General features: G+C 52.7%; 6 protein-coding genes across 6 annotated transcripts; 3 read left to right on the forward strand and 3 right to left on the reverse strand.

Annotated features, from left to right (window-relative positions):
- Positions 1-224: 224 nt before the first annotated feature.
- On the reverse strand, positions 225-1,238 carry T310_5061 (uncharacterized protein; the record flags this gene model as incomplete). Its single annotated transcript, XM_013472079.1, has 2 exons — positions 225-269; positions 438-1,238. The coding sequence occupies 2 exons, from the start codon at positions 1,236-1,238 to the stop codon at positions 225-227; spliced, it is 846 nt and encodes a 281-aa protein (XP_013327533.1).
- A 181-nt stretch (positions 1,239-1,419) lies between these two features.
- On the reverse strand, positions 1,420-2,253 carry T310_5062 (uncharacterized protein; the record flags this gene model as incomplete). Its single annotated transcript, XM_013472080.1, has 2 exons — positions 1,420-2,025; positions 2,251-2,253. The coding sequence occupies 2 exons, from the start codon at positions 2,251-2,253 to the stop codon at positions 1,420-1,422; spliced, it is 609 nt and encodes a 202-aa protein (XP_013327534.1).
- A 547-nt stretch (positions 2,254-2,800) lies between these two features.
- T310_5063 (Uncharacterized protein) lies at positions 2,801-3,905 on the reverse strand (the record flags this gene model as incomplete). Its single annotated transcript, XM_013472081.1, has 2 exons — positions 2,801-3,601; positions 3,786-3,905. 2 exons carry the CDS (start codon positions 3,903-3,905, stop codon positions 2,801-2,803), a joined length of 921 nt encoding a protein of 306 aa, XP_013327535.1.
- Positions 3,906-4,371: 466 nt separating this feature from the next.
- Positions 4,372-6,372, forward strand: T310_5064 (Amidase; the record flags this gene model as incomplete). The annotated part of the gene is made up of 3 exons (XM_013472082.1): positions 4,372-4,703; positions 4,844-5,271; positions 5,324-6,372. The coding sequence occupies 3 exons, from the start codon at positions 4,372-4,374 to the stop codon at positions 6,370-6,372; spliced, it is 1,809 nt and encodes a 602-aa protein (XP_013327536.1).
- A 1,141-nt stretch (positions 6,373-7,513) lies between these two features.
- T310_5065 (2-dehydropantoate 2-reductase) lies at positions 7,514-8,545 on the forward strand (the record flags this gene model as incomplete). The annotated part of the gene is made up of 1 exon (XM_013472083.1): positions 7,514-8,545. The coding sequence occupies one exon, from the start codon at positions 7,514-7,516 to the stop codon at positions 8,543-8,545; it is 1,032 nt and encodes a 343-aa protein (XP_013327537.1).
- Positions 8,546-11,741: 3,196 nt separating this feature from the next.
- On the forward strand, positions 11,742-13,261 carry T310_5066 (Proline dehydrogenase; the record flags this gene model as incomplete). The annotated part of the gene is made up of 2 exons (XM_013472084.1): positions 11,742-12,337; positions 12,412-13,261. The coding sequence occupies 2 exons, from the start codon at positions 11,742-11,744 to the stop codon at positions 13,259-13,261; spliced, it is 1,446 nt and encodes a 481-aa protein (XP_013327538.1).
- Positions 13,262-13,440: the final 179 nt, after the last annotated feature.

A 13,440-nucleotide genomic window follows, 5' to 3' on the forward strand; every position in this document is an offset into this window, starting at 1 on the left:
AAGCATGTCGTGATTGCGTTGTTGGTGATAGTATTAATAGTAACCAGCAATGCAGCAGGCAGCAGGATTGTTTGCTGGACCTATTGGAGTAAGGTAGCCATCACTGGCCTGCATTTTGATAGCGAAGTCGCCAATGGACGTGCTTCGATCTGTACTCTGTAGATGGTCATGATTGCTTGTGTCACTGGTCTTGGGACGGTTGTTTTTTTTTTTGCCCCCTCCGATCACCGCGATGATTTCTTCCTAAAATTTAGTCTTATTACGGTAGCCTGTAGGATTATTAGTATATCATAAAGTTGTAATTTGAATAAGTAACACAAAGTATTTTTTATATATAATGATTTTTATATATAAATATTAGGCTCTAGGTCCTTGCTGTAAGTGTTCGCCAGTTGACAAACAGTTGATCAACGCTGCAGGGTTAACCCTAACCAAACCCTAATCCAGGGCGTAGGTTTAACCGGTAAGCACCATCTTCGCCAGTTGGCGATAAATTCAGCCTGCAAAAACCGGCTCCTCCCCCAGCCAAACCACTTGGCCATTCTCGTCCGCATGGACCGCAGCATAACCGGATCGATCTTCACAACCGAGTGAGGCTTGTGAAAGACAATCTTCCCTCTCACGGTTTGTCCGTTGTCGTGCTCGAAACTCTCGTTCCTGAACTCGACCGCTGAGCCACTTGCGTTGTGAGCCGTGAAGCCCATGTCGGACATGGCGTGCACGAAGCTGTCCCATCCGACGCTTTGGCCTGTCTCATCGGGGTTCTCGGGGTACATGAGGCGGAGAACGTCGAATGCGCGCTTCGTCACGGTGATTCTTCTTGGAGGATTATTTTCTTCTTCTTTATTATCTGCTCCAGTCATATTTTCCTGGTCTTTAATAATGGTCTCAGTCTCTTTCGGGGCTTCGAGCTGGTAAGGACCAGAAGAGCGTCTCTTCACTTTACGCTTGGGAACGACTGCTGTATCCTGTGCCGTCGTTCCCCACTCCGTCTGTATGTGAATGGCAGCTGGTTCCGAGGCTCTGCGAATACTGGCGAGAATTCTCTGCTCCTCGTCTTCAAAACTGTGAATATATTCTGGACTGATATGGGCAGATATGATCTCCAAGTGGGCGTTGAGTTCCTCCGTGCTGAGCTTCATTCTTTCTTCAAGGGACTTGCGGACAGAATTTCTGAACCCTACCCAAAAGCGTTCTAGAGCGTGGCGAATGCCCTGAGAGTGCTCCAACCACGTCATGTCCTTATGCCCGCTGGGTGTGGCACCTCATAAAATTCTTTAATAAGTATTCTCCCTAAAGTGTCGCATTCATTTATTGACGGGGAGTAAGTCTTCCTCCCGTTCTGCCAAGGTCCTCTCTTTTCCGTTTTGAACACCTCTTCCAGGGTCCGGTTTGTGTTCTGTGGTCGGTGCAACCGGACTAAGGCAAGCATTTCATAAACAGCTGCCAATCAGACAGTTTCTGGTACAGGATCTCGTCCACTCGTGCTTTTTCTTCCTTGGAGCTCGTGTCGAGGTGGTTCTGCAGGAACGCGATTAACATCGCGTGGTCGAAATTCGTTTGCGCCTCCTGCGATCCTAGCAACTGAATCAAGCACCAATCTAGAGGATCCTTGTCAAAAGCCTCTTTCGTATTGGCGGGCGTTTGTCGCTGCAGGAAAACTGACTCTGCATCACGGCGAGAGACCCTCCAATGATGGCGAAATCCCGGTCGCTTCGCTATCGCTTGGAAGAGAAAGTTGTTCCAGTGAATGACCTCGTTGGCGAGAAGGAGCTCCAGGGCGTCCAGGGCACAGTAATATACGGGGGGAAGCCGTTCGCCCTGACGAATGCTGTCTTGAAAACGGCCATGCACATCTTTCACATACTCGCACTCGTTCTTCACCATACGCCACTTCCAGTAGCTTAACACTTCGTGATAGATTTCACTGACCACTAGTGCAGCCGCTTCGTTTGGTTTGCAGAATTTGTGAAACTCGCCCTGATATAAGACTCGGAGATATCGCCGCATATAAGCTGGGTCGAACTGCAAAGACCATAAATGATCGCCTACGGCGTTCATCCGTGTCTGTGCAATAGAGACGAGGTGGTCGATGCTGAAGGTCGGCGGTGCAGAGAAGGCTTGGTGGGTATTCATGAAAGGAACATCTAACTCCGTACACGAAATGGATTATCCATACCCCAGGTCACGGGCATCCCATGTGACTCGGGTGGCCTCCGTCAAGTTACGATGTTGTACCGCAACACTAACCATCACAGCTATATTAGCTACTTTATTATACCTTTATAACCTATCTATTTATACTTTATTTATATGGTACTTCCGTGGTTGACTAACCCTAACCCTGATGCTTCAGCTCTATACTACCAACCAAGGCAGAGCAAACCGTGGCATGCCTTGTTCTTCTATGAGAAGTGCCTTGAATAAACGAAGGCAAAAAGAAGTATAAACGTGCAAATTAACGCCGATCCACTTTCTCGTATTTAAATTATCTGCAGCCAGAAATGCTACTTCTCGAGAAGAAATACGACGTGCTGTCGTCTACTCGTTGAGTTTTTGTCAAAGGCTGAAGAATATCATTGCCAGACCTAATGCGAACAATAGGATGAAATAAACAAAGAGCAGAAGTGGGATGTACTACAAGCTAACAGCTACAGCGCCAGATTTCCATCACCTTTGTTGTCACAGTAGTGGCAGGGCTTCCCTGCTAGATCGTACTCCCCAGATGCTAACAAACAGATCGACCAAAACCATTGTAACTATCGATAATAGAATCCGAGCATTTACAGTACGAACTTATTCATAACGTAGCATTTCGCAGCATCTTTCCCCCATTCTCGTGATAGATCTGCTTCTTCACGTCCTCCCCAAACAATCTGTCCACCTCCTCATCCATCCGCCTCGCCAAGTCCTCCACCAACCCACCTGGCGTGTACGGGTAGTCGCTACCATAGACCAACCTCGACGTGTCCGTCACACGCAGCAGGCCGTGGATCTGGTCCGGGAACGGAAACCCCGCCAGGTCGAAATAGAAGCGGGTGCGCAAGGTGGATTTTATCTCCTCTGCAGTCAGTGCGTCTTCGCTCTTACTGCCCGGAATCTTCCCAAACGCCGCTATGCGTTCCAGCATTGGTGGCAGAGTGGCGCCACAGTGGCAAGCAAGGAAGGTGATTCCAGAGCAGCGCTTGACCGTGCCAGACAGCAGCAGATTGCTGATTGCGCGGGTCGAATCGAACATGAACTCCAGCATCGGTGCTGGATGCTGTGGAAGGGGATGAAAGGTTTCGACGACAGTAGTCGATTCAGACCCTGACTCCCCAGAGCCGCCGACTTCGACAGTCCGAACATAGTGACAGGACGTCGGATGCAAGAAGACGATCGCCTTGCGCGCGCTCAACCGATCAAACACCGGATCGAGTAGCTTATCTCCTGGATAGACTCTGTGCGCGTTGGACAGGACCTGGAACCCGACGGCCCCGAGGTGGTCGAGCGCGTAGTCGATCTCCGCCAACGAGCCCTCAACATCCGGCAGAGGCAGAGAGGCAAAGAAGCCAAATCGGTCTGGATAGGCCCTGCAGATGTCTGACAGTTCCTTGTTGGTCTGGCGGGTAAGGGACGTCGTGCTTCGCTGTCATTTCCGGGACTGAGATGGGTCCCCGGAGAAGAGACGCTGAGGATGGATAGCGAGATGTGCAGACGATCCATGAGGGCAATGTGGGCTTTGGGATCCCATTGCTGTGTCGTACAGTTAGTACAGTATATACTCAGCGTCAAGTCTGGCTTACTGGTATCCCGGGCATGCCGTCTGGTTTCCCGTTCCCCGCGAGTCGGGCTTTCTGGCAATATTTGCGGTAGCCCGGAGTCACTGCGTGAGTGTGGAAGTCGATGCGCTCGATGCTGGCCATTATCTACTGTTCTTGTACCTTATTGTAAAGGAAAAAGATAAAAAGGAAGACTTGCTAAGTGTATTGTCTAGTTTCTTTGTCCTTGGAAATTGAAAATGTCGTGTAACCAGTGCCTACATCGGGTAGAGCAGTGGCACAGCAATTACCCTCACCAGGGACTGATCATCTTAGCAGAGTGTTTATCGATGGGCAAGTATACTAATCCATGTCAGCAATACTAAATAAACAATGAAATGAACGTATCTCGTTTCTCGGCTGTCGACTGTCCCTCTGCAAGGGCGCAGGTCACATGCCAGATGCGTTGGCCAATTATGTAATTGCAAGCCTTCGTGTTGCATTGCAGTATCTGCACGTACCTAGGTATCTAATAATTATCCAAACTACGGAGTAGTGAACCTGTCACTGCCTGTCTAGATACATACCTGCTTGCCTCTATCCTCTTCTGATCCCACGTGGCTTCCATGCCATGCCCTTGTCTCACTTCCTAGCAGTGGTGGCTGTTAGCTTCCTCTCCCTGGCCATCCAGGCTCTGGACCAGGCTGCACACAATGACAGCTTCGTGTTGTCGCAAATTCGCGAGAACCCCTTTCCCTATGATTTCCTTCAGGAAATGGCTGGTAATGGGTTAGGTAGTATTGCTGACTCCCCCCTCTTCCCCATGCGTCTCTGCCATGGCTTCAAGCTAGAGGAGGCCACCATCGATGACATCCAGGCCCAGCTATCGTCTGGCAAACTCACTAGCGTCCAGCTGCTGCAATGCTACTATGAGCGCATCTATCAGACGGATGAGTATTTAAAGTATGGATGTGTTTGCGATTTATCGCACTGTGATATAGTACATTAACGAATTTCCTCGTTTTTTTTTACTCCTCGTTATTTTCTTTTCTGGTCTTTTTCTTTTCTTTTTTTTTTGTTTCCAGCTCGCTAACGCCCAACAGAGCCATCCTTCAATTCAATCCCGATGCACTGGAAATCGCCCATGCTCTAGACGAGGAAAGCGCGAACGGGATCATCCGTGGCCCCCTCCATGGGATCCCGTTCATCGTCAAGGACAACATCGCCACCAAGGACCGCATGGAGACCACCGCTGGCAGCTGGGCCCTGCTGGGCTCCATTGTGCCTCGCGACGCCCACGTTGTCCACCGGCTGCGCGAGGCGGGCGCTGTTCTCCTGGGCAAGGCCGCCTTGAGCGAGTGGGCGGACATGCGGTCTAACAACTATTCGGAGGGATATTCAGGGCGTGGAGGCCAGTGTCGAAGTGCATACAATCTCACTGTCAACCCGGGCGGCAGCAGCTCTGGCTCTGCAGTGGCAGTGGCGGCCAATCTGGTCACTTTTTCCCTGGGCACCGAGACTGACGGCAGTGGTAAGTCTGATGTGCTTACTGTCCTGCATTTGACGAAAGCTGATAGACATAGTCATCAACCCTGCTGAAAGGAACTCCATCGTCGGCATCAAACCCACTGTCGGACTGACGTCTCGCGCCGGCGTGATCCCTGAGTCAACGCACCAGGATACGGTTGGCACCTTTGGCAGGACCGTTCGCGATGCGACGTACGCCTTGGATGCCATCTACGGCGTGGACCCCCGCGACAACTACACGCTGGCGCAGCAGGGCAAAACCCCCGAGGGGGGATATGCGCAGTTCCTGTCTGACCAGTCCGCACTGAAAGGCGCCGTCTTTGGATTGCCCTGGGCTTCCTTCTGGGCTCTAGGTGACCCGGCCCAGATCGCGCAGCTGACGGAGCTGCTCGATTTGATCAAATCTGCCGGTGCTACCATCATTAACGGCACAGAGATCCCAAATTACAAGACTATCGTGTCGCCCGATGGCTGGAACTGGGACTACGGAACCACCCGCGGGTTTCCCAACGAGTCAGAGTATACTGTCGTCAAGGTGGACTTTTACAACAACATCAAGACGTACCTCGCGGAGCTGGAGAATACTAACATACGCTCGCTGGAAGACCTCGTCCAGTACAACATCGACAACGTGGGAACGGAGGGAGGGCTGCCTGGCATCCACCCGGCGTTTGCTTCGGGGCAAGACGGCTTCCTCGCCTCGCTGGAGACGAAAGGCGTGATGGACGAGACGTACTGGCAGGCACTCGCCTTCTGCCAGCGCACCTCCCGAGAAGAGGGCATCGACGCAGCTCTGCGGTATAACAATGGCAGCAGCACCACCATCACCCTGGACGGCCTCCTCGTGCCTCCAGACGTGGGCCAATCCTACCAGATCGCCGCCCAGGCAGGCTACCCGGTCATCACGGTGCCAGCGGGCGTCAACAAAGAATCGGGCTTGCCATTTGGGCTTGCCATCATGAACACGGCCTTCTCTGAGGCGAAGCTGATCCGGTACGCGAGTGCGATTGAGGATCTGCAGATGCGGTCTGGCACAATCTACCGGCGATCGCTGCCCAGATGGCGCGGCTATCTGGAGCGTAATCTTCCGGTAATCAATGCGTAGGGTTTAGACAAATATGTGTGGTAGTCTACCATGAGTAGCATGGAATCGGTTGAGGTATTGCGTGTATGTAGACTAGTATGTAGATAGAGGGCCCTGCACGGATTATATACGGACAGTAGAGGATATTTATAGATGGTTTCTTTGAATTAGGGATGGAGAATTTTCAATTTTTTGGCCTGAAATGTGATTACAGTGAACTTCAGGCCATTTTTGAAAAAAGAAATTACAGCACGTGATATGATTAGGTAGTCAGTACAAGCTTTACAAGCTCTTTTCAAGCAAATATTAGGTCAAAATACTGAAAATTTTCTCCACATTTAGCGCTAAAGCACCAAAGGTATTTGCATATAAAGTCCTTTTTTTCCCCTCAATTACTGAAAAAAAAAGGCTGTTTTTCATGAAATCGAAATTACAGTGTGTATCCCTACATTCAGAGGCCGCGACGTGCAGATCTACTGGACGGCCGGGCCGTTGACGTGCAAAGGCGGGTGTTTCTCATTGGATGGCTGCGGGGTCGACCAACGGGGCACTTGCCGCGGTTGACAGCTGTCTCCCTCACCTCCTTCCGCTTTGGGAAACGAGCTGTGCTTACATAACGAGAAAGAACGACCGACTTGCGCCTCGTCGCCAAAACGGGCAAGTCGCAAATTCCCTCTGAGCTAGGGTGCTTAGCTGTCTTCTTTGCTCCTCAGACTTGTCAAGGCTTCATTTCTGCTTTGCACCGCTGGCTAAGTCGGCTTCTTTGTCAGGACTTCGAGATGCCGGCATCCTTTGTGCAGTATATAGACACAATTTGTGCTGTCCACAAGTGGAAGCAAAGCGGATATCAGCAACAACTCCACGTCGCCAACTCAATTAGCGTCACCAACGTCGATCCGCACATGCCGTCACGTGATCCGGAATGCGGCACCCCTTATCGTGATTTTCCATTGCGCTCCTCGTGGGAGGGTGTAGCTCTCTGTTCGAAGCGGAAGTCCGCCAGGGTTGCCAGAGTAGAGCGAGATGATTTTATCTCCGCGCCTCTCTTCTCTGTTTACGCGTCGCGCTCCGTGTCTCCATGTCAGAGCCAGAGTCGCAACCATGAGCTATTCGACCATGAGGTCGAGTACAACAACTGAAGAGTCTTCCCCGCGGCGGATTCATGTCCTGGGAACAGGCAATATCGGAGCCACGGTTGCGCACGCCCTGGCCGGTTTGCCGGACCCGATTCGGCCCCGACTCACATTGCTCCTCCACAGAAAGAGCCTCCTCGATGCCTGGAGGAAAAAGAGGAGAGAAGCTCGATGTGCTGCGGTACGAAGACGGTGCGTCGCAGCCTCGGGGCGGTATAGATGTCGAGCTGGTTGAGCAACAGCCATCGGAGAACGCCGCTTCAGCTGGGAACGACAAAATCGACCATCTCATCGTCTCCGTCAAAGCAGCACAGACAGTCAGCGCCTTGAGACCGATCAAAGACCGGCTGGGCCCAGACAGCACGATTCTGTTCCTGCAAAACGGACTGGGCAGTTCGGACGAGGCGGCTGAGAAATTGTTTCCGACCCTGGACACGCGGCCTCGGTTCATGCAGGGGATTGTCTTAACCGGAGCTTGGACCATAGAGCCATTTGTTGTCCGGCAAGCATCTCCGGGCGCCATTTTTCTGGGCATCCTCCCACGTAGCGACAAGAACGACGTCGTTGAGAGTTCGCGATACCTGAGCCGAACCCTGACCCAGGCTGAGGTCCTTGGCGCAAAGGAGGTTGAATACACGGACCTCTTACAGCGGCAGCTGGAGAAGCTGGTCGCCAACTGCATCGCCAATCCGCTTACAGCCATCCTAAACGAGAACAATCACATCCTCGTTCAGGCAGAGATGCAGCCCGTGATTCGGTCGTTGATCGCGGAATGCGCACGCATCATCAGGGCTCTACCGGAACTGCAAGGCGTCCCCGGCGCGCAGGAGAGATTCGCCACCCAGGCGCTCGAGGAGCGGCTCCTGGCGTATCTGCCCCAGGTGCAGCACAATATCTCTTCGATGTGTCAGGATATCCGGGCGGGGAAGAAGACGGAGATTGAGTACATCAACGGATACCTGGTCAAGCGGGCGAAGGAGCTCGGCGTGCCGTGCGATCTGAATGCTATGCTGTTGCAGATGGTTCTGACGAAAGATGCTCTGCTTGCTGAGAGGCGGTAGGGGGGAACTTTTTTTTTTTCTCTACGGCCTCGCCTCGAATACAGTTAGTTGTCCATGGTTCGTTGGGCCAATCGAACGACTACCCAGTGCAGTGCAAACTCCGTATTTTGTCTGTACATCTATCTATCTACTCTTATAATAAAACAATAAAAATCCGTTTTGTTCGCACTGTCAGAAAGTACTGTACTGTACAGGATGGGAACAGACCAATCAATCAGACTTTATTACTGGGGCTGGGGCTGTCATTTCGGATTCCGAAGCTTGGCATCCTCTTTTTGATCTGCTTTTCATAGATCGCCTAAGGGACCATCGCATCCCCTCCCCCCCCGGGCCTATCCTCCCTGGAGACTGATGGCGTAGAGGCTGGCTTAGACTCAGGCTCAGGGGAAGGGGAAGCGGTGGCCTCCTGGGGCCTGTTGCCCGTCCTGCAACATTGTCAACCACAGATATTTCCTATGATATATAACATATGGATGGTGGAGCTTGATTGGCAAGCGATGAGTGCAAGTTGAGATGGTTTGCAGGTGGTGAGGACAGGGTGAGCTTTGATCAAGTGATCAAGTTCGACGTTGGTGGCGCTGTTGGCGCCGTTTGGCTTGGAATTGACGTAGCAGGTCAGGGACGTCTTCCTGCAGCTGGGTGATTGGTATCCAGAGCTCCTCGCCTGTTTTCTGAAATCGCACTAGACAATGTTGCGCGCGTTGATCGAGGATCCTTTCGATCGGGTACTCGTCCTGCCCTTTGACTTTGACTGGTGGTGGCGTTAGCATTCTGCGATGGTATGAGTCGTCAAAGTGTTGCTCGAGAATGAGCAACTGAAACGACTGGATGAATTCGCCACGATGGGGGAATATCCAGGCAGTACGCCAGGTCGCCCACGGGCTCAACAATTAGGTATGGCCCTGCGACTAGCGGAGAAAGCTTAGTCGTGTGCGGTAAGGTATATCCTTCTGCTCCGGGCTTTCGAGTGATCTTGATATAAACGCTGCCCCATGTCAAACTCACAAGTGGTTCGCCACAATGATGGCCACTGGGGACCAAAACAGCGAGAAACAAGAGACCGCAAATCAGACGCAAAAGCATGCAGGCCATGTCGCTTCCGTCGTGGCGGCGGGCCACCTCGAGAACGCATTGATGGCTTCGGCGCCCGCGGCCATGTTGTTTGATTGCATAATTATTATGCATGAATACAACATGTATATTATCCTTATGCCATTGTCATGCCCGTTCCTTTCACCAGTTTGCGTACACTGATGGCAATGGCGTCGAGATCCTATGCTGCTTGCTGGATCTGGTCACAAAAGATGATGGGGCTTGGTGCTTGACCGAGATTGCCCATCCTCCTGAATTAGGGTTGTCCAGACACGATTCAAAATTGGACCGACTCAGCTTAATCCTCTGTATACTTCGCACGCCTGCCTGATGTCTGGTTGTGCACTGACGGTGTAACTCGGCAACTGATTTGTATCGACCATGGAGATCCAAAATATGGCGTTTGCTCGACAGGACGGGTCTCAGCTGTTTCGACCACCTGAGAGAGATGCAGCACTAAGCCGTCCCACATGGATGGATTTTTTTTTCAGGAATGAGAAGCACACAATAATGACACTGCCCCATGCTTTAAGTGTGCATCTAGCTGAATGCATGCATGAGCAGCCAATAGAGAGCATAGCAGAAGTCTTCTTAGTCGATCAAGCTGCGTGTGAAACCATTCCTTCGACGTGCGTTGGTGATGGCATTTCCACAGGGCAGGAGCCGGAGATATGGAGGCTCGTGTGCTCAGGAATGCGTCTTTCTCGACACTTTAGATGGCAGAAATTGGCCAATTTCAGACGAGAACTAAGATTTCAGACAATCGAAGGTCTCCTGAGCCCTGGCCGACTCGTTCTTCATTTTGGTGGAATTGCCTCATGGCGTGACTTTTTGCAGCTCGATTCAAGTGTTCTGTGAGGGGGAGGAGGTCTCTGACAGAATCGACACCGCGTCCGCGCTGTTCTTGGAGCTGATTGAGTAGAATGACATGCTACCAACTGTTGTACCTTATGAGGCGTAACGTACGAATATGGCGAAATTGGCACGAGAGAAGCAAGATAGCACGCATCAAGGTGAAGTATGGATGTCGTTTTGTTCGGGTGGCAGGAGCGATGGAGATCCTCCTTCAGATGTTCTGGGAGGATACTGCTCGATCGAAGCGGAGAGGACTATTCAGCACAATATGAACCCAATGCCAAGTTGTTTAGCCAGGTCCTTGAGAGAAGGATGCTCGACATGGGAGTTGGATGGTCATTGTTTTGTCTTGACTATACAGCTAGGTCTCGATTGATGGCACTTTTAGTGGAAGAAAGTTCGTCTGAGATGGAAGTAGAGACGCTGCCGCAACTGATACCAGGAAGTGTGTGGGGATACAGGAAATGTGGAAGGAAGTAGGATGGACTACAGAGCGCAGCGCAGTCTTAAGTAGGGAGTCTGACATTCTCCTTCACTCGAGAGGTCTCTTGGTGATTCACGCTGCATCCTGTTAGGTGAATGATCTCGAAGACTACTATTCCCTACGCGACTGTTGACTGGATCATGTGAATGACAGATTTAATGAATGCTTAAGATGATACTACCAGTGAAGGTGTCGTATATTAATGCTATAACCAACAGGTGTCAAGTGATTAGGGCTAGGGTTCGCAGGTGACTGGTGCCACGTCCGCCAGTTGGCGGTGCGCGAACGGACCAATCGGGATGGTGGCTTTGCGACCGGCCCGAGTCAGGTGCGCATCCGGTCGCCGACGATAGCCGTGCCGGTCGAATCTCCGGTTAGACGTCAGTGTTGCAGTCTTGCAGTCGAGGATACGATATCAGTTCTATCAGATCGTGCAAGATCGATCTTGTCGATCATTAGACAAGGATGGATCAGCACGATAAATAAGATCAGAGTCTTATGACAAGGAAGGTAATTGACAGATAGTGGTGGCCAATCCAGCTGGACAGTGATTGGGCCGCCTGCGCCTTCTAGAACATGCATCATCGCCAGATCATTCTGGATCGATGGATGCTCCCGTACCGGTGGCGGCTGCATTCAGCCCGGCGGGAGCTTATCCTCGTCCCGGACATTGCGCGAGGCGATCTATTTATGGTTGCCCAGCTGGTCCCTTTCTCTCCTCCCCGGCTTCTCGATGAATATCCCTAGGTAGATTCTTCTTGCACCATGATCCCGGGGCGTGCTCTGCGGTCGCTTTCCAGACAGCTGGCCTCGTCGTTACCGCATGGTCGATATCGATACGTAAGCACCACCAACAATGCCAAATCGTCCATGGCGGATGCGTCATCCACCGCCGCCGCTAGCAATGTGATGCAATACCGCCTGCCGCACAGTCCCAGGCCCGAGTCGCCGCTGGCACAGCTCCCTCTGTCGAACGTGCTGCGCTCCTTGCTTATCTTATCCATCTCCTCGTCCCCGCTGCTCCTCCGGCCGTGCATCTACGCCCTGTCCGCGCTGGCCCATCCCCGCACGCCCCTCACCGATGTCTCCCGGAACGCCGTGCTCAACTGGCTGATCAAGCACACCCTCTACAAGCAGTTCAATGCCGGCGAGAACAAGCGCGAAGTGCAGCGCTCGATTGAGGAGATCAAGCAGCTTGGCTATCGCGGTGTTCTGCTGGGATACGCGCGAGAGGTCCTGGTCGGGGACAGCACCACGAGTTCGCAGGATGAGAAGGCTGCGCGCGAGGAAGTGGAGACGTGGTTGCAGGGAACATTGCAGACGGTCGACATGGCCACTGAAAGCGACATTGTCGCGTTGAAGTAAGGATTGCCAATGTCCCACTGGTCGGGTTCCGGAGTTTCCAACGTGGGTTGCTAACGGCACACTCTTCCAGGTTGACTGGTATGGGCACCCAGGCGTCACACCTTCTCCAGCAACGATTGCCGCCAACCGATTTCATGGACGCTGCCATCCGCAAGGCTTGTGATGCTGCGATGGCGAAAGGCGCCCGTCTCCTCGTCGACGCCGAAGAGCAGGCGGTGCAGCCAGGCATCGAGGCCTGGACGATGAAGTACCAGAAGTACTGCAACAGCAAGACGCCCAACCGTGCGACGATGTATGGCACCTACCAGGCATATCTCCGCTCGACGCCCTCGACGCTGGCCAAGCACCTGGACATCGCTCGACAGGAAGGGTACCCGCTGGGCGTCAAGCTCGTGCGCGGGGCGTATCTGAAGACAGAGCCTCGACACCTGATCTGGGCAACCAAAGAGGAGACGGACCGCTGCTACGACGAGATCGTTGAGGCGCTGCTGACGCGACGATACAACGCCATGCTGGCCCCTGCCTCCTCGGACGCATCAGCCCACCAGTTGCCACCGGTCAGCGTCATCATCGCCACGCACAACCGCGAGTCGGTGCAGAAGGCACACGCGCTGCGCTCGCAGCAGGCCGCCAAGGGCGAGCCCCGCGTCGAACTGGCCTATGCGCAGCTGCAGGGCATGGCCGACGAGGTCAGCTTTGAGCTCGTCCACGGGTTCCAGGACCGACAGGACGGTGCTGCCGCTCTAGAGTCGCCCAACGTCTACAAGCTCCTGACCTGGGGCACGGTCAAGGAGTGCATGGGCTTCCTGATGCGCCGCGCGGTGGAGAACACGGAAGCGGTTGGTCGGACGAAGCAGTCGCAGCAGGCGATGGCCGCGGAGCTGAAGAGACGGATTAAGAAGGCGCTTAGGTTGAGTTGACTTGACTCAATGATAGACGCATGCATGACGATGCGACGTGATGATGTTCAGTTTCTGGGGGGTTGTTTTTTTTTATTTTGCCTTGGGTGTTTTCTAGCGTATTCTTAGTTTAGCGGGCGGTGTTTATTGTTTACATGGCACTGTAAATAGATGCTCGTACATGGCCTAGATACCAGTGT

The sequence above is a fragment of the Rasamsonia emersonii genome (genome assembly GCF_000968595.1).
Source record: "Rasamsonia emersonii CBS 393.64 chromosome Unknown ctg1118621760225, whole genome shotgun sequence".
In the NCBI taxonomy this organism is placed as follows: domain Eukaryota; kingdom Fungi; phylum Ascomycota; class Eurotiomycetes; order Eurotiales; family Trichocomaceae; genus Rasamsonia; species Rasamsonia emersonii.